Source organism: Centruroides sculpturatus, unplaced genomic scaffold, assembly GCF_000671375.1.
Source record: "Centruroides sculpturatus isolate CEXI.00-Female unplaced genomic scaffold, Cexi_2.0 scaffold1100, whole genome shotgun sequence".
Classification (NCBI taxonomy): Eukaryota; Metazoa; Arthropoda; class Arachnida; order Scorpiones; family Buthidae; genus Centruroides; species Centruroides sculpturatus.
Window position 1 is genome coordinate 130,198 of NW_019385261.1, and position 19,410 is coordinate 149,607.

The 19,410-nt window shown below is 33.9% G+C and overlaps 1 protein-coding gene across 1 annotated transcript in view; it reads right to left on the minus strand.

Annotated features, from left to right (window-relative positions):
- LOC111636839 (transcription initiation factor TFIID subunit 1-like) overlaps positions 1 to 19,410 on the minus strand; it is an 89,704-nt gene that overhangs the window by 63,622 nt on the left and 6,672 nt on the right. The window contains exons 2-6 of the mRNA XM_023382217.1: positions 16,866 to 16,972; positions 8,055 to 8,199; positions 7,863 to 7,979; positions 6,724 to 7,085; positions 6,377 to 6,565 (exon numbers count right to left, since the gene is read on the minus strand). Coding sequence (XP_023237985.1) covers positions 6,377 to 6,565; positions 6,724 to 7,085; positions 7,863 to 7,979; positions 8,055 to 8,199; positions 16,866 to 16,970 — 918 coding nt within the window. The 5' untranslated portion in view covers positions 16,971 to 16,972. The remainder of the gene's footprint in view (positions 1 to 6,376; positions 6,566 to 6,723; positions 7,086 to 7,862; positions 7,980 to 8,054; positions 8,200 to 16,865; positions 16,973 to 19,410) is intronic.

The following is a 19,410-nucleotide window of genomic DNA, read 5'->3' on the forward strand; positions in this document are numbered from 1 at the left end:
TGACCATCAAATTATTGAATTTAATAACATGTATTTGTAAAAAGCTTAATTTTAAATTTGAACTTTCGTCTTAAAATGCCACAGAAGGCCACCAAGACAGACAAAATTAACAAATGCTAATAAATTATTTGAAATTTTATACATTAAAATATTTTATATTTTATAAAACAATAGTATTTTCAAAAAAATAAAAGAAAAGGAAAACAGAACAGAACATTATTTATTTAAAAAATTATTTTTTTGTTTAATTAACAACCTTATAACCAGCAGAGTAAAAAAATGCTATTCAAACATTTTCAGTCTACACTTCTTCAGGAACCAATAAGTTCTAAAATGAAATGCTAACACATTATAAAACATAAAGTTTAAAAACCTGAAATGATGGAATTCTGTGATCTAATGTTTTTATATTGTCGAAATTAGCAAATTTATATAAATATAAACATCTTAACTACACCCGATACATTGCAATAATGATTTACAGGACAAGGGTGCTGAATGCAACTCTGTCCTGTCCGCAACATAGTAACTGACTATGCTTATATCGTGTTAAATATACCGAAAGAGAAGATTGCACTGGAGGTCTGGGTAGTGTAACTGGCAACGCATCTGCACGGTAAGCAGCAGTTGCAGGTTTGAGTCCGCTCCAGGCCGATTCTTTTCTTCCAGGTTAATGTAAAATGATTTAATTAAATTTAATACAAGATGGCACCTAAAGCCTCCCTCTAGGATAAATTCATTAGTAATTTATAATTATTATTACCAAATTATAGCCCAATGACATATGGCAATTGAAGGTGGGTTATTATCAAGTTTCATTGGATACATATTGGATCGCAATGACAGATCATAACAGGCTTGCAGTGCTCTTAAAATGGATTTATCTCACTTGTAATTTATATAGTTACCCTTTAATGTAACTTTAAAAATTTCCAGGGCTTCCATATATCTCTAATATTATTTAAATGGTGTTTTTTACTCTGCTGAACTAGAATAAACCAATTAATATAAAACCTTGATAAATCCAGCTACAAATTTACTGAAATAAAAATGTTTTCAAACAGTTACTTATCTTCAGTAACAAGCTTTTTGAATTCTTTAGAACGTGTAATTACAAATTCAAAATAACAAAGTCACAAATATGTAAATTTTAATACTTAATAATTAAAATGTAATAATTAATAAACACAGAAAATTAAACCTTGTAAAATGAATTAAATTAATAAATATCAAACAATTTAAATTCGTAAGATGTAATTCTTAATAAGATGCTCATAAATTACATTTCTTAAATTGCCTGACTGGCATTTGACAGGTTTTGTGCATCTCAGTAATTGATGCAGTGCAACCTTTTCTGTGCTTTATATATTTCTAATTATTCTAGAAATATGATGTTTAAGTTAAAAGTGGACCTAATAACTTTGGCTTGGTTCCATTGAACCTATATGTCATTATTCTGTAAATAAGCTGCCAGTGCAGTGTTACCAAGGTTTTTTCTAGCCACGTATTTATGTTCTTTGACCCTCTGCTGTAAATTATGAAGTGTGGCTCCTATGTAGTTTATGAAATGTAATCTTGAATTGAAATGATGGTCTTCGACTGGGATGGAGTAAATCGCAGCGGCTGAGTTCTGATCAAGTGATTTTTTTTTATCATTCCACATTATTTTAAAAATCACCGGATTATGCTGATATCAGGGCTGTGGAGTCAAAGTCAAAGTCGGAGTCGTGGAGTTTTGGTGTTTTAGCTGGAGTCGGAGTCGTCAAAAAATCCGCTGACTCCAACTCCTTTTTACTTACCAACTTGTTATGTATATAAAATGGAAAAGTATTGAAATCGTGTCAAATTTGACCCTCCAAGTTTTTTTGCAAATCTACACGTTTGGAGACCTCCTGAACTCTCAAAAAAGTCAGTAAAGGGAAAAAATTCTCACGCGTGTGTGTGTTGGCATCTAATTTATTTATTTTCTGTTCTGAGATATTAAACAATGTCTCAGAATGGGTAAAGTTTAAGAAAGAAAATGTGGCACTGTAGCTTGCGTATAAAGGGGCATTAATACTATTAAATTTTGGTTCTTAATGAAAGGTTGACAGGGTGAAGACATAAAAGTGGTCATGTGTCATATCTGTTAATGAATATTTTATTCATTATTAGCATTCAAAATTTAAAAAAAAAATAAAATAAAACTCATCTCTACCCTCAAAGTAAGTTTTTTAGCCATTTTATAATAGTACAGTAAAACCCATTAAGATGTTCTCACCTAAGATGTTAGAATGTATATGGGGACACGATTTAGTTCAACCATTTTAACACTTAATAACTAACTCCTGTGTTAAACCATCTGACTCCGATTCTGACCACTCTGATCACAGAAATTATTAGGCTTCAAACAGAATAAACAAAATCATGCCCCCCCACCAGTAGCGTAGCGAAGGGGAAGCGGCAGGGACGGCCCGCCCCGGTCGGCACTTTTTAGGGGACAGCAAATTTACATTTTATGGAGCAAAAAAATTTCACAATAAATAATAATAATATCTAGTAAGAATTTGAACCATTTTATTTCATATTTTCATCCACCTATGATTCGAACCGATTGAAATGAGCACGGAATAGTGTTACCATCCGACTCGCTGTCAGGGGATATCGTGCACAACATGTCAACCTTTTTTTTTTTCCTTTATTTTTTTGCTTGTACGATTCATTCGTAATCACATACACCTCCAAAATCCAATAGAGCTAGGCCACTTGCATTACTCCTATCCAAGTCTCCCTAATCGCTAACTGTAACTGATTTAGAATCGACATGCACTGCACATTATTCTTAGCATTGCAAAATGACATTGCGCATGTGTCAGGAACTTCTGTTCGAACAAACCTCACCTGCCATCTGGGATAGCGATTTTAAAAAGGCGGCAACACTAGCACTGAATTTTTCATTACTTATTCTGTGACAAAACTGAATTTTAGTCTTTTAAATTGAGATACCTAAATAAGGGGCGGCGAAATTTTCCTTCACCCTGGGCGGCTGACACCCACGCTATGCCACTGCCCCCCACACAGTCTAACATCCACATATATAGAAAAAACCTCAAATCTTTTGCATATCTCGAAATTTTAGTGTCCTGAGTCCAAAAATGTAAAAATTTGGGAGGGGTCATTTTTTGACCGAGCGCTACACTTTTCCTCTGTTATATATAATAGCCAGAAAAGTAAAAATTATCGAATACACATTTATATATTACTTAGAGAAGTCTTTTAGCTTTGGAATAAAAAGTTTCTACGCTCTATCTTTATTAGAACTCTATTTATTGAATCTTTCATTCTAAAATTGCAATTTTTGTCGATGTTAAACCTAATGAAAATTACAGGTTTTTGTTATAAAAATAATCATGACTATTTTATCATCCAAAATAATTTTTTTATTTTTCACAAACAAAATAGATATATTAATAAATATAAAAACAAAAAATTATTTCTAAAGTTCATTTAATATAAAAATTATGACACACAGCAATATCTAGTATCAAAAATGTTCTGATGCAGAAATGAATATATTCACGGTCGATAAATGAGGTCAACATGGAACAGGTATCACATGTATGTGCTATGGGTCTCAGTAAATTACTAAGTCTAGCTCTACTCTTACTGTCCCTTGCAGATCACCCCTGATGGCCACCACGTGTTCACAATGCTTGGACATCTGGCGACAACTTTCTAAGGACAAAAAGGACTTAGCAGTATGGGCGGAGTGACCAAATCTATTTTTTGCCACAAAAATTTTAAAATTCATATTTTGACTGCATTATTTACAAGTCACATCCACGGGCCACTCACAAAAGCTCAGCGGGTCACATGTGGCCCACGGGGCGCAGGTTGAGTATGGTGGCTCTGAATGATTACAAGAAATTGATGATCTGGTGAGGAAGCAGATTTCCAAGGATGCCTGAAGCAATCAAAGAGATAACTTCTAAACTTGACTTGTTTGCATGGCACTGAAATCACTTGGCATCAAATATACAAGTGAAAAGTGGGTGCAACATATTCTGACTGAATGGAACATATGTTTTGGAATTTCTAAATGCACATCACTGCTGTATTAGTACTAAAACTATATCTCCTTTGATTGATTTGTAAATTGCAAAAAGAAGTAGATTCACAGAAGCTTCTATGAGTTTTGCAATTTTGTGTTTAAAAATTTAAGTAATCCTGGCAAGTACCATACCACTATCTTAGTATTGACCTTGTATGCCACAGTTTGTTTTTCTATTTGAAGGGGTTGTTTACCACCAGGGCAGAAGAGGCAACAATGAGAAGCCCCATTTCTAAACACTGTGTGAACTAGTAATATGTCAACTCGAGGATACAATTTTCCTGTTATTCAAATAACAAATAGCCCTCTACATCAGATATGTTCTTATTAAATAATATAATAGACCATAGCTCAGGGATTTCTTGAATGCCATTAATTCAAACCCATTCAGCCGGCACCTGTGTATTGAACAGGAAAGTACCTTGTCTGCACATTTCCTAAACAGCAATTTCTTCATAATTGATGGCACTATTTCAACATCAATTTACAGGAAACCCATATATAATGTTGTTTATTCCAGCTATATCAAGAGACCTATACTCATATGAACTGGCAGCTTTCAGGTCCATGGTCAAATTGGCATATATGCACATCTCCAACAGTAAGAACAAGGTAATGAGATACTGTATGTTGAACTCAAATGAACTTACTAAGAAATAGCAACTCAGACAGCTGGAGAAATTAGAAATTTACAAGGCATATAGGGAGAATACATCAATTTTTAGGATAACAATACACTTCTCAAAGCATGGCATTGTTATTTGAAGTCAATTTTTAATTTTAACCAATCAGATGTCATTACAACTTTTTAAATCAGTTTGTTCCAAATTCATAATCTTGTTTAGAATAATTCTGTAATATGATTGATAGTTTAAGGCAATCGAATCAAACTGGACTGAGAAATTGTTGATCATCCACCTGTCAAACCTTACCCCATCAGATTTTTACTTCTTTCAGTGTTTACAAAGTCATCTTTGATGGTCACATGCTGCCTAGAGCAGAAACTGCAAAAAAGGAGGTGAATGATTTCATCATTTACAAGCAGCCTTCTTTATTTGAGTTGGGCATTCAGAGGGTTAAACATTGGTCCTGGATCATAGCTAATAATGGGAAATACTATCCTCATTAATTTCTTGCATTATCTTTGAAAACAACCATTTTCTGCAGCCTAATTTTCAGCAACGAGTCTTTAATTTTTCTGATATTAAAACCCTTATTTACGATAAAACTGCAAAAAACTATAGTTTTTCAAAACTTTCTATTATCAGTACTTTTACCAATATTTAAAAAAACAAGAAGCCTTGAATTTTATTAGATCTGTTATTTACTGCAGATTGAAATACTGATGTATCAATAACAAAAATAAGATACCATAACAGCAGAGATGTATTATGACAGTTTTAATCAAAGAAATATAGGAAGGTAGGAATAGGCTTCTAATAAGGACAATATGGTATTTAATATCAAAACTTTAAAGCATAACTGAATTATTCAAACTGGAAAAAATTTAACTATAATCATAAACACACCTTGCTTACTTTTCCAGCAGACTATTGTATGAATTACAAATGTTTTGGCACTTTTGGGATATCTGCTTCAGGTTGTTTTCTTATATAAACTTCAGTGAACAGTTGAAGATATTCTATTTTGAAATGCTTTGAAAATTCTTATATAGTTATATAACACTTTAAGTTTCTCCTTTAAGTTTTTGGATATAAATCTGGGCATGTACTATATTCTCCTGTTTAAAAACAGTGTTACATATAAGAATTTTTCAAAATAGAATCTCCTCAGAAAATGTAAAACTTTAAAGACGTTCATACAAAAAAACAACCTGAAGCAGGTTCTCAAAAATGCAGAGCATTTATACAATGGTCTGCTGATAAGCAAGGTGTGTTTATCATTATAACTTTAAATGTGCAATAATATATATTAATTACAAGATATAAATTATTATATAATGCAATAAAATTAACTTTCAAATAATATTATTTTATACACTTTTAGAAAAATGTTTANTCAGTCAGGACAAGCAATTTTATATATAGCCTATATATATCTCGTATATATTTTCTAAGGTGAAACATATACATTAAAATAAATTTTAGCAAATGAAAATTAAATTTTTTACAATAGCAAACTAATTAATTATTATTCTCTTTTTAACGATAACTTTCAAATAATATTATTTTATACACTTTTAGAAAAATGTTTAAACATTATTTATTAATAACAAAATTTGTTCCTTTACTTATAAGTGATTATAAGACGCAAACAGAAACAAACCTCGTCACTAACTTCACACATCTCGGGTGTCGGTTCAGGTAAATCCAAAGCCCAACCTTTGCTTTGTTTTTGTTCGGGTGCTTGTTCACTATCAGTTTGTTTTTTCTTCTTGCGTTTTTTTACGCCTCTCCAAATCTGAGGCAAACTGGAAGGTTTCCCTGGCCCAAACAGACGAGAGAATCGTAAAACCTAATTTAAAAAAAAATTATTTGATGTACAAAAATGGAAAGTTTTATTTATTTAATAAATATAAATACTAAATTTGATACATTAGTGCCAAAGTTTTGTTTGTAATTTCAATTATTATTATTATTATGGATCAAATCTGCCTGATAAAATTTACTCACTTGGCTGTGTCTAAATTCTGGAAACAATTCAGTTACATCGAGATCAGCATATTTAGAAGGTAACATTGCCGCCAATGGAGTGTCGAGTTTCTTTACTCTTTTCTCTGGATTCAAACATGAAGATTCAGAAGATAAAGAATCAATATTATTTTCATTCGAGGAAGTGGCCTGAATTGTTGATGGAGTCAAAGATACAGAAGAAGAAAGAGACGAAGACAGAAATGACTGAGTGCCACTGGAATTTGACTGATGTTGATTTCTTCGAAAAGGAGCAGGCGGAGGAGGCATTAATTCGGCATCAGTGGGTCTGAAATCTTTTGAGTTTTTGTTATCTTCATAGTCGGCATCATAGTCATCTCCATCTATACAAGAATTATATAAATAAAATGTAATTTTTAAATCAAAACAAAATGTTAAAAATAAAATAATTGAAAATGTTATATTAAAAAAACATTATTTGAGAATTTTGACTGTCAGAATGTATAGCATCAATTTATCGATAAATTAAATAATTAAATATTCTAGTGGTTGACTGATCATTGGATTGATATTGGAATTGCCCAATGTTCTACAACCAATAATCAGATATCTGATTACCAGTTGCATAATATCAGCCAATTCTTTAAACTGATATCCAATATTTCTGGTATTATAGGGACAGCTAAATACCTCTTGTATAATAGCTTATTTTACTGATATTTTATGTTTTTAATATTCTTGCATACACTGCCAATTAGGCTTCTTCAACACTTCCTTTGTCAAAGAAAATGAGCACCAAACTCTCTGACATAATATAGAATAACAACATACATCAACCTGATTCAATTATTAATGCTAAAGAAACTACCAGATTATTCATTGAGCTGTAATAAGGTTAATTTAATGATTAGATAAAGCAATTTTGCTGCAATAAAGCTTTTAAATTTAATAATTTTATCATTAAATGTGATCAGTATGGTTATATCTAACTCAGTATATCTATAATTATGGTTAATTTTTTGAATAGTTGAAGCTTCATATTTAAATTTCTTCACAAAAAATAAGCTTTCAAAATTATTTCATCAGTATCATTATAATTCTTATATAAAGAACATATATTGTTTGTATTAATAACAATAGCGCTATGTTTTCAAACAAACCTGATTCAGGAGCCCTTAATAAAGTCATCTGCTTATATATATTTTGATCTTCCGTTTCTTCGGCTAGCTCAGTGATATCTGAATAATCGACTGCTGATGGAGATTTTTCTCCCCATTCTGTTTCAAAAATAATACTACCATGATTACCAGAATCCATATAAAATTTAATTAATTTATAAAACATTCACTTACCTTCATTTTGAGAATTCTGCGAATCATTATCTTCTAAGTGATCTCTACCATGATCCGATTCATTTTCAATATCTTCAGAAATTTCTTTTAAAAGAGTACCTATACCACCTAATTGTCTTAATTGATGTAAATTTCTTTTTGATTCCTAAAAAAATTTTTTTAAAAACATTAGAAAAGAATACATTAAGATTTTTGATAAATTTATAAACAATAAATCAATTATTTGATGTATTCAAAAGCCTCACAAGCACTGCAAGAGAGAAATTGTGTTAACAAAAAAGTAGGATTACTTCTTGTTTGTTAACACACACACACACACACATATATATATATATAAAACCAAACCCAATAAACATTATTAATCAAGTAAAATAGCTGGACTCTTATTGGGCTACAATATGGCTAATTAATTTATATGATATCGAGCAATATGGACAAGAAATAGATGGCTTAATTGTCTATCTCTAGTCCCTTTCATGTTAAATTGCCATGGTAGAATTTAAGCACATAGCTATCCCCAGTTGACATGGTAAATGACCAGCATAGTTATACATAAATTAATTGGTCTGAAAGTGAAGATTTGACAGAGGTCTGAGTATCAAAACTGGTAACTGGAAGCAGGTTCAAGTCTTGCTCTAATCTTTTCTTCCAGTATATTCTAAATCAAGAGTTGTGGTAGTGACTCCAAGTGGGCCCACCAGTGGCCAAGCGGGCTTCGTTTCCTGAACACTAGAAGTTCAGTCGTGGGTTCATGCCTCGCTTGAATGGGCTGGCCACATGGAGTTTTCCGGGTTTTCTCCATGTCTGTAACACATAAATAAAGGCCAGTTTTCCTTAAAAAGATCTGCCAAAAGGCATCCCCCTACATAGATCACCCAAGTATTACATTGCCATAACTAAACAAACAAACATACTCCAAGTGAATTTCACTTGGAGTATGTTTGCTTGTTTAGTTATTTCTGTATGCCTAGTGAAAAAGTCACTGACTTTTTCACTAGACATACAGAAATCAGAGTTGACAATTATATATTACTATATTACTATATAACTGGACTGCTGTATGTTACTATGTACAGAGTTGACAATTTTCAAGGATTGATTTTGCCACCCTAAACATCTATAGTAATTCTGAATATCTCAGTGAAAAGATATTTTGTTTCTTAGGTACTGTACAAAATTTTAGGTTCTTCTATAAAAGGGATGCCAAAATATAAGCAATCAAAAAGTGTAAAAATTTCCAAAGAATATTATCATCTTTTCTTCATCTGGAACTGCAGATGCTCCTAGAGAAAAAAACTACTGGATCCAGCAAGCTCAAATTTTAAACTTAAGACTTTCTCATTATTAGTGAAGTGATGGCAAAACTTCTAGGTCAATAGTCAAAGTTTTTTCTATAGAGCTATTTTAAATGCTTAATTTTATGCTTGTGAAGATAAAATTGCATTGAAACAAATGATTTTCATTCAAAATGTTATCCAGGAGAACAAAATCTTAAATTTATGCAAATTAAACCTTTTTATAATGATTTTACTATTGGCATATCAAAAGCATTTGGTTGGTGGCCATCATATTGCCAACTGCCAACCAAACCGTACATCATCATCTTGGGTCTTGATGTAACAGCACAATCATTAACCAAAAAACAAAAATAAAACAAGCAGTAACCAGAAGATTTTTATATGTACTGTATTAATGTTTTTCACATTTTGCATTGAAGTCTCAAGCTTATCTTTACCAAAGAAAACATTTGACTGTCATTTAAATTTGTCATAATTTTTTACTTGGCACAATATTTTTGTATCTCAGATGTTTTGTTTAAATTAAATTTATTTATTTCTAATTATTAAGCCCTCTTAATAATTAGATCTTATTCTAATCTGCCATCTTATCTTATTCTAAGTTAAGATAGCAGCTTAACCTTTTATCTCTAGTCTAAATTGCTTGATAGCTCATTAATTAATTAGTCCTATTGTAGTCCAATAAGAATCTGCTGTGTTATTTGCTTAACAGGAAATATAATAAAACACTAGGAAGAGAAACGGTATTTAGTTTTTAAAATATCACCGAGTGATAAGGAATCAGATAAATGGAAACTGAATCACTCCCATAATGTCTGAAAAATGAATGCTAATTCAGTATATTGATCTAACATTCATTCCTTAAGAAATTGTATGTTAGAAAAGAGAAAGTCTATCAGGAAAAGAAACTCAAAAATCAATATGTGATACAACCTAAAGCATATAGAATAAAGATGAATAGTAAAATTATTTCTCGGTATGAAGACATCTATTACTATATAATAAACTTTGGAAATATTGAATCTTTACTAGTTTTGTCAAATGATTCATGAGGAAGAGAAAGAAAATACTCATAATTTTTATAATTGAAATGCACAGAACTTAGCACTACATTTATGAATTAAAATGAACTTAAAACTGATTATTTCAAACAAAAAAAATAAATTATTATTTAAAATTGTTCCATAGAGAATTTTCTTATTTTACTCTGTTCCACATTTAATTTTTGTATTAGCTAAAATTAGCCCAAACTGGTTGGTTGGTTGGTTAATTTTTATTGGCACAAAAGCCATGCAGGCTATACTGTGCCACGACACATGGTATGATTGGGCGTATAAGATAAATAGGAAAACACATATATACACATAAATGATACATAACAGTTTAAGCATTAAAAAGCCAATGGTAATATAAATATAAAATCTAAAATATAATAAATAAATAAATAAACAACAAGAAGAAATAAATAAATAAACAACAAAAAATATATACAATAATTTAAATATGCACCACAAAGTTAATAAAACTATACAATAAATAAATCATCATATTTCTCTATACATATTAATGACTTTCAGAAAGTCCAGTATATTATCCAGATTTGGCCTCTGGCCCAAAATGTCTCTAAAGCTTGCATTTCCGAAATGCTGTCTACGAATCTGATCAAAAGCAACACAGTTGCAAAATATGTGTTTAACACTTACAGCACAGTTGCAGTGCTGACATACTGGTTCGTCATCTCCCTTCAAAAGGTATTGATGAGTCAGTCGAGTGTGTCCAATTCTCAAACGAGTAAGGATAACCTCAGATCTCCTATCATATTGCCTATTATGTGTCCAATTTTCTACCAAAGGTTTGATCTCGTGAAGTTTATTGTGGATTTGTGCATTCCACACGTTTTGCCATCTCTCTGCTAGTCGTTTTTTAACGACTAGCTTCAAATCACCTCCTTCAATACGCATTGTATGCTGTGAAGGACTTGCTGACTTAGCAGCTGTATCAGCTTCTTCATTACCTCTTATACCCACGTGGCCTGGGACCCAACAGAACTTCACAAAAAAATTTCTCGTAGTGAGATGACAAATTAGTTTTCGAATTTTAATAACTATGGAGTGAGAACTACGTTCATACGAGATCAAAGCCTGAAGTGCACTAACTGAGTCAGTGTAAATCACGCAGCAACGATGACCTTTCCGATTTATATACTTTAAGGCTAAATAAATAGCCTGCAACTCCGCAGAAAAGATGGAAGAATTTGGTGCTATTTGCTCTGCCACAATTTTATCCTGGCAAACAAAGGCTAGGCAAACGTAGTTATCCGATTTAGATCCATCGGTGTATATAGGAATTAAATTCCTGTCACGATGTTGAATTTCTGCAAAGTGCTGTCTATAGACATAGTCTGGGGTGGTTTCTTTTGGAAACTGCTTTAAGCTTAAATCAACATCTATCGCAGGGGTTGACCAAGGTGGAATGCTATTAACCTCAACATGTGAGATGTTGCTTGTGTTAATGTCAATCGTGCTGCTTACATTCTCCATTCTTATGTTGAATGTAGGGACACTACTTCGGCGAGCTTCAAATAGACTTTTCAGCTGAGTATCTAATACTGTAAATTCAACTGAAGGTTTAGTATGAGATTTCTGTTTTATATAATAAAAAAGAGAGAACTGTTCTCTCCTAAGAGATAGTGGAGGCTCATAAGCATCCACGTACAGACTTTGGACAGGAGAGGTGCAAAAAGCACCAGTGCACAGACGTAATGCTTGATGATGAATTGGATCCAGCATCCGAAGAGTAGATTTCCTTGCAGAGCCATACACAACACATCCGTAGTCCAGCTTAGAGCGGACAAGGGCCCTATAAATCCTGAGCATAGAACATTTGTCTGCTCCCCAGGATGAGCAGCATAATACCTTTAACCCCTTCTGAGCCGCGCTTGAGTGTGACTCGAGCAAGTTTTATAGAGTTACGTAAAAATCGGTCGTTAAGGCCACTTTTGAAAAAATTATTTTTTTTGAATTTTTGGAATGTTTTTTAGGTCCCCAAATTTTTTCAGAATTTTTTGCCGCGTGAAAAAATTTTATCGCGATTTTAATGAGCCTTTGTTAAGGCTCAATTAAGGCTTAATCGCCTTTTAATGTTTTTTAATGGGAGTTTTTTATCAAAATTAATTAATCGTTCTAAAGTTGTAGTGNTTGAACATTGTGAACTTATGCAAATGAAAATGATAGACTCGTAACTACCACTAGAGGGATGAACCAGTTATAAAATTTGGAAAAGGACTTGATAGTTGGTGAGAAGATTCTTATGTTTTTAATGTTAAAAACATCAGATCCTACAATAAAAGGCTGGCGTTTGATCATTTTTAATTGTGAATTTTTACCTTTTATTATTTGTCTTTTAAAGAAGTTTTATCTTCTAACCAATGTAACTGTGTCTTCTGTGGTTTGTGTAAAAGGATTTAATGATAGACTCGAAAATGTTAATATATTTTTGTAAATAGTCTAACTTCAAGAATTAAAATATTGAAGAATGTCCTGAGTCAACATTGAACATTAGAAAATTTTTAATAAAAATTGGCAAATTACCCCGCAATCCGAATTCGTACAGATCACGGAATATCCCGTATCGCCAACAGCGATCATAGGCCTTCTCTATATTGAAAAATACGGACACTAAGTGCTGTCGTCTAACAAACGCTTCGCGTACAGATGTTTCAAGGTTTACTAAGTTATCAGTGGTACTTCTGTTCCTACGGAATCCACTCTGATGTGGTGAAAAATAGTTCTTTTCCTCTAGGAGGAACATCAAGCGTCTGTTTACCATCCTCTCAAAGAGTTTACACAGACAACTTGTCAGAGAGATTGGTCTGTAATTAGAGGGATTCTTGTGGTCTTTATCTGGCTTGGGAATGGGAATGATGATAGATAGCCTCTAAGAGTCAGGAAAAGTATGTTCTGTCCATATTCTGTTAAACAGATGCAGGAGATTAGAAAGAGAATTGTTAGAAAGATTTTTAATCATGCTGTAGTGGATTTTATCCGGGCCTACAGCACTATTCCCAGAGCGAGAGATCGCTGTATGTAATTCAATTTTAGTGAATGGCACATTATATTCCTCATTAGATGAGGAGTGAGTTTAAATGTTGTTTTTCACTTTGGGTTTTATAAACCTGAAAATTCCTTGAATACATAATATTGCTGGATGAAGCAGAAATTGTTTCTCCTAATAAATCAGCAATACCTGTATGTCGCTGATTATTGTGCCATTATTTTCCAGCATGAACAGAGAGTGAGAAGCATATTTCCCATTAATTTTATGGATTTTATCCCAGACTGCTTTTGAGCTAGTGGAAAATGTTATGCTAGAAACATACTTCCTCCAAGAATCCCTTTGGCTTTGCCTTTGCTTTTCAAAAAGCAACTAAATTTCTAGCAGTGGGGTATATTCTAAAAATCGCCCATGCTTTCTTTTGTGCTTTAGATGCTGCCTCGCAATTCTGGTCCCACCATGGTTTCGGATGCTTTGGGTATCTTGTTGATGTCTTTCCCATTGTTTTCTCAGCTGCCTGAATAATACACAAAGTGACAACTTCAACTGCATCATTGATATCAGCAGTATTGACCATTTCCTCAGTGATGTTAGCCAAAGAGGAAAATGCAGGCCAATCTACCGTTTCCAGTTTCCAGCGTGGTGGACGGGCTGTTTCACAGCTTTCTCTGCCTTGGTATTTTAGAAATATTGGGAAGTGGTCACTAGAGAGTGGATTAGATCCAACCTCCCATGTAAATGCTGAAAACAGATTCGGAGTTGCTAATGATAGATCAATGGCAGTGAACGTTCTTGATGGAGCATGGAAGTATGTCACTTCTCCTGTATTAAATAAATACAGTTGTTGATTGCCAATGAATCTTTCAATGGTCCTGCCTCGACGGTTAATGTCGGGACTGCCCCACATTGGATTGTGACCATTGAAATCACCGAGTAAAAGGAAAGGAGTTGGCAGCTGTTCAACTAGTGTATCCAATTCATCCTCATTGACTCTGACATCTGGTGGCAAGTATATAGAACAGACTGTGACAGTTACGCCAATTGAAATTTTGACTGCCACCGCTTGCAGCTCTGTTGTTATTTGTATCGGCAAGGATGGAATGCGATTTGAAACCAGAATAGCCACACCGCCACTGGCACGGTTGTGGCTATCATCATCCTTGCGGTAGAGATTGAATCCTTTTAAAGTAATTCTTTCTCCAGGTTTCAGATGGGTTTCCTGGAGTGCCACGCAGAGAGATGAGGTAGATGATGTCAAGTGTTTAATGTCAGAGAAGTTGTTGCGGAAACCACGACAGTTCCATTGGATTATTTTATAATCCATTATGTGTTTGAGGCAGCATTCTTTGTGAAGGTATCCCTCTTTAGTTTTACGGCTGATTTGCCTTTTGGAGGTGAAGTTGGTGGTGTCACCTCCTTATTAGTCTCCTCATCAGAGAAGTCAGAGAACTCACTCATAGACTGAGCCTCTGATCTCTTAGATTTGGAGATGGCTGCTTTTAATTTTTGTTTGTTGAGCGGGTTCTTAGCAGCCTTCTTAGAACCCACATTTCTAGTTATTACCCCTGTTTTAGGTAAGGGTGTTTTGGTCTTCTTGCTCTCCTTTTCTGCTGTTTGGGTAGATGATATAAGCAAACATTTTTCATGGTGAGTTAGAGATTCATTTGGTGAAACAGAAATGTCTGTCTGAACTCCACATGTCTTTGTAGATTTCAGAACAGCAGCAAATGTCTTCTGTTTCACTGGTGCATTTAAAGTGACCATGCGTCATGCCTCTGGGTAAGGTATATTATTCACCGTCTTTACACGCTGAATCTCTTTCTCTCTTTGCTCTTTCTCTTCTGGGACATTTTTGGGAGTAGGCAGGATGGGCCTCTTTGCAGTTGACACAGCATAGAGTGGTTGTACACTCAGTACTTTGGTGGCCTTCAACTCCACACTGTGCACATAAACTTTTGCCTCGACATGATGTTTGGGAATGTCCAAATCGCTGGCATTTAAAGCAACGCAGCGGATTTGGAATGTACGGACGAACCGGACAGCGCAGATATCCTGCAGTAACAAATGATGGTAATGTTGGCTTTCCGAAAGTAAGAATGAGATGTTTAGTTGGTATCAACTTGCCATCTCGACAAATGGAGATGCATCGGACAGCAATGACTCCTTGATCTGAAAGACCGATCTGTATATCTGATTCGTCTTCAGACATCAGATCAATCTCGGATATCACCCCACGTGATGAGTTTAGACTTCCGTGTGGAATGATAGTGACTTCCATGTCTCCAAGTGTTTTTGTTGCCAATAGATTTACTGTTTGTTGAGGTGAGACTGTTTCTACCAGCAGGTCCCTGACCTCAATTTTTGTATCTTTTTCAAGTGCCCAATGGTTGATTCAAATATTTTTTGAATAAGAAATGGAGAGCATTTTGACAGTGGTTTATCACCAGTCACATGAACTATCAAGTAGGTTGCAGTGCTGGAAACGTTGGTTGTTACTGGAGGTAACTTATCCCTGTTTAGTTTTAAATTTTTGGAATCCATATTTAGACAAAACAATTCAGCTCCTAGTGACCCCACCCACCATGGGGCCCAACAAGGGGATGCCGTCACATGGGAGACTCCCATAGACCGTCACACCAGGGTTTTTCAGGAGCTATACCCTCACAATGCAATCAAGAAGAGCACATCTTGTCTGACGTGTCCGCCCGGTCTGCATCGATCGGTTGACTCCAAGCCAAGGTCAAGAATGACTCAGTGACCAGCCAATTGACTCAAACGGAGCCTGATTTGAGTCTCCCGTTTATCCGAAGCAGGGGACAAAGCAGTGTGTTGGGGACAGTATGTTGCCCCTCAACTACCAGGATCCCCCTTTCCGGAATACGGGATACCACGCATGGCAAACACGTGGGTGGATGTTCAGATCCCAGGAATGGTAAAGAAGAATTACTAAACCATCTCTGGGAGGTCCCCTCACCACGGACAGGAACCCACATCGAGGGGAAGTAGCCCAAACTACAGCTAAAACATATATTAATGACTCATTTTCTAGTTACCAAAAACAAGTAGTTTTGTGTTAATCTTTGCTTTCCTGGCTAATCCTTAACTTTAAAATTGTTTGAATATTTACTTATTTTATAAAAATTCATCCAAAGAATATTTACTAAGATTTTCTAAACATATGATGTACAAGAAACTAGTGTCAGCATTGCTGATTAATCAACTTACAAAGAACTGTTAGTGTAATTTAATGATTTACAGATTTAACCTCTAAAGAAGCATTTGTAAATTTGAAGATATTTGGCAATAGTTTATATTATATACATTTAATTTAAACAAATTTGATTAATTTTATAAATAATTTATATTACTCTTAGCATCTGTTAGTTAAATCTTGTAATTTTGATATATATTCCTCTAAAAATACTATTTTGTTCAAAAATTATTTTAAAAAGTTACTCACAGGATCCAAAACATCATTTTCTAACTGTCCAGATTCATCAATATTTCCAAATAAGAATCCAGTTAAAGTCAATCGATCATTATCACCTTCTTCATCACTATCCATGGCTAAATAAAATTAGAAAAACTGAATTAAACAGCAGCTTTTTGCATTATAATCATTCAAAATTAATTATTTTAATATCTAAAAAATCTGTAAACCATAAGCAATACAATTCCAAATTAATATATAATTTAATAATTTTACATGACTTGGAAACGACCAACTTACAGCTACTGATCTCGCTTAATTTTTCTAAAATTTTTGTACAATGAAATCTGTTAATCCAGCGTAGTTGGGGCCAACATGGTGTTGAGTTATCAAATATACTTCCTTATTGGATGGTGGACGTTTTTCTGATTCCCTGGTCACAGTTTTACATATACTCACATGTAAAATTGTACAAATCCACCTTTATAATTGTTTAACCGGCCATTTCAATTTTTCCAGGTTATTCCTATCCTTGGATGGCTTAAAACAAGAACACACTATTCTTGCTTTGTGCTTTGAACACTTATTGCACATAAATATAAACAAACTCTAATTATCCAAGTAATATACTGCAGCTGTTTTCATAATAATTACAGTCGACCCCCCTATAACGTACGTTCCTATAACGACAATTCCTATAACATAGCGAAAAAATTGTAGCAACTTTCGTATAAAGTACCTCCTATAACGTCGTTTCGTGACAAGATTGATAGAGTCTGGACCAATAGTGGATGAGCAGCCGAACTACTTACCTCCGACCCTGCGCCACGCTACGGAGCGGCTAAATTGAGTTTGCTATCGTCTGTTTAGTATTATATATAAATTATATATAAATTAGGTACTGTACATATAATTATATATTAATTATATATAAATTAGGTACTGTATATATAATTATATATTAACTTAATTTATTGTAACTTTATTATAATTATATATATGCTTTCTGCCGCCTGGCAACACGCTACGGAGATTTTAGGCTAGTAAGTTGAGTTTATTATCGTCTGCACAGTATGTAAATTAGGTACCGTAAGTCTAATACAGCACTAATTTTATACATTTCTTGTGAAAGAAACACTTCTTATTCAACGTCCATAAAAATTATTTATATTAATGATGTCTCCAAAGGTCAAGTTATTTTTCCGCCAAAAATTCGTTATCAGAAATTGCGGCCGTCGTTTCGCGTGCTGTTCCGCGATGAAAACCAGCTTTAAGCAACGGCGTAGTCGAACGGTGTAAGTAATCCTACAATTTTTTGTTTATAGCATAGTTTATACAGATTATTCCCAAAAAATTATACGTATTTTGGAAATGTTGAGTGGAATTAGTCTAGAATCGGTTAATTTTATAGAAGAAAACCTTTCGAACAGCCTTAGTCCGTAAAGTTCCCACCTATCGGGCTGCGATTGGCTCATTCCTACAACGTAATTTTCGGTTAGCGTGGAACGTATCTAAGCGTTATAGGGGGGTCTACTGTATTGCTTCCAAGTGTGGTAAATATTTTTTCTCACATCAAATCCATGTACTAATGTCTTTGGAAAAGTCTTTAGAAAAATCATGCAAGAGTTAACAGGTTTTACCTAGCACAGCATAATATCATCTGGGCATTTCTCGTTTCTAAAAGAACCCATACCATTTCCAAGAACTTCACATTTTCAGTGCTTTTACATGAAAATCTTAACTCTGGATCTATTCAGTGCACCAATAACCCACCAAGGACAAGTTCAACATGCTAGCTTATTGGGTTTGCTGGTGTACCAGATGTTGAGTTAATGGAAATTCACTGTATCAAAATGCCTTCAACTTCCAAATCTAATTATTTTTAAAAATTTCCCTTTTTTAACCCCTATATTATAAGAAATACCTGTACTTAAAATTATTTAGTCTCTTGAGATCTCTAATTTTTATTCTAAAGAAACACATATGGCATAAGATCATATATTATGCTGTATACGTATACAACAAAGCTGACAAACTGTATATACTGTAAGCACAAAAGCAGACAAATTATATGCTCATTCACTTGACTTCATAATTAAAGGGACAACTGCTGAATTCTGGACAATGGGTATCCTTTTTTACTATGTTAAACCTGAAAAAGCAATGGCACAAGATGCACGCCCAGCTGATCTTCTTGATAAAGTGCAGGGGGCATGACATAGTCCCAAAGTGCATCTCCATCAACCAGAAAGCCTTCCCTATATGCCTTCGATTTGCCTTGCAGAATATGGAGAAGTTGCTTCTTTCAAAGCTTATCAAATTTAAACATAAGACTCTGGTTGAAGTATAGCTCAACCTATATCTCACCCACCTACAATTTGCAATGACCTGCAACCCAGCCTCTCTGTATGTCCAACTGGAAAAACTGCAAAGTATTGCTTCTTCCTTTGCTGAAAAGGTGATCTTCAAGTTAAATAAGAAATTCAATTGGCTCCTTGAAACTACAAGAAAGCACCATAGGCAACCGCAACCTATCCCATTCTACAATTACACAGATGAGCAAGTTTCAGCCTCA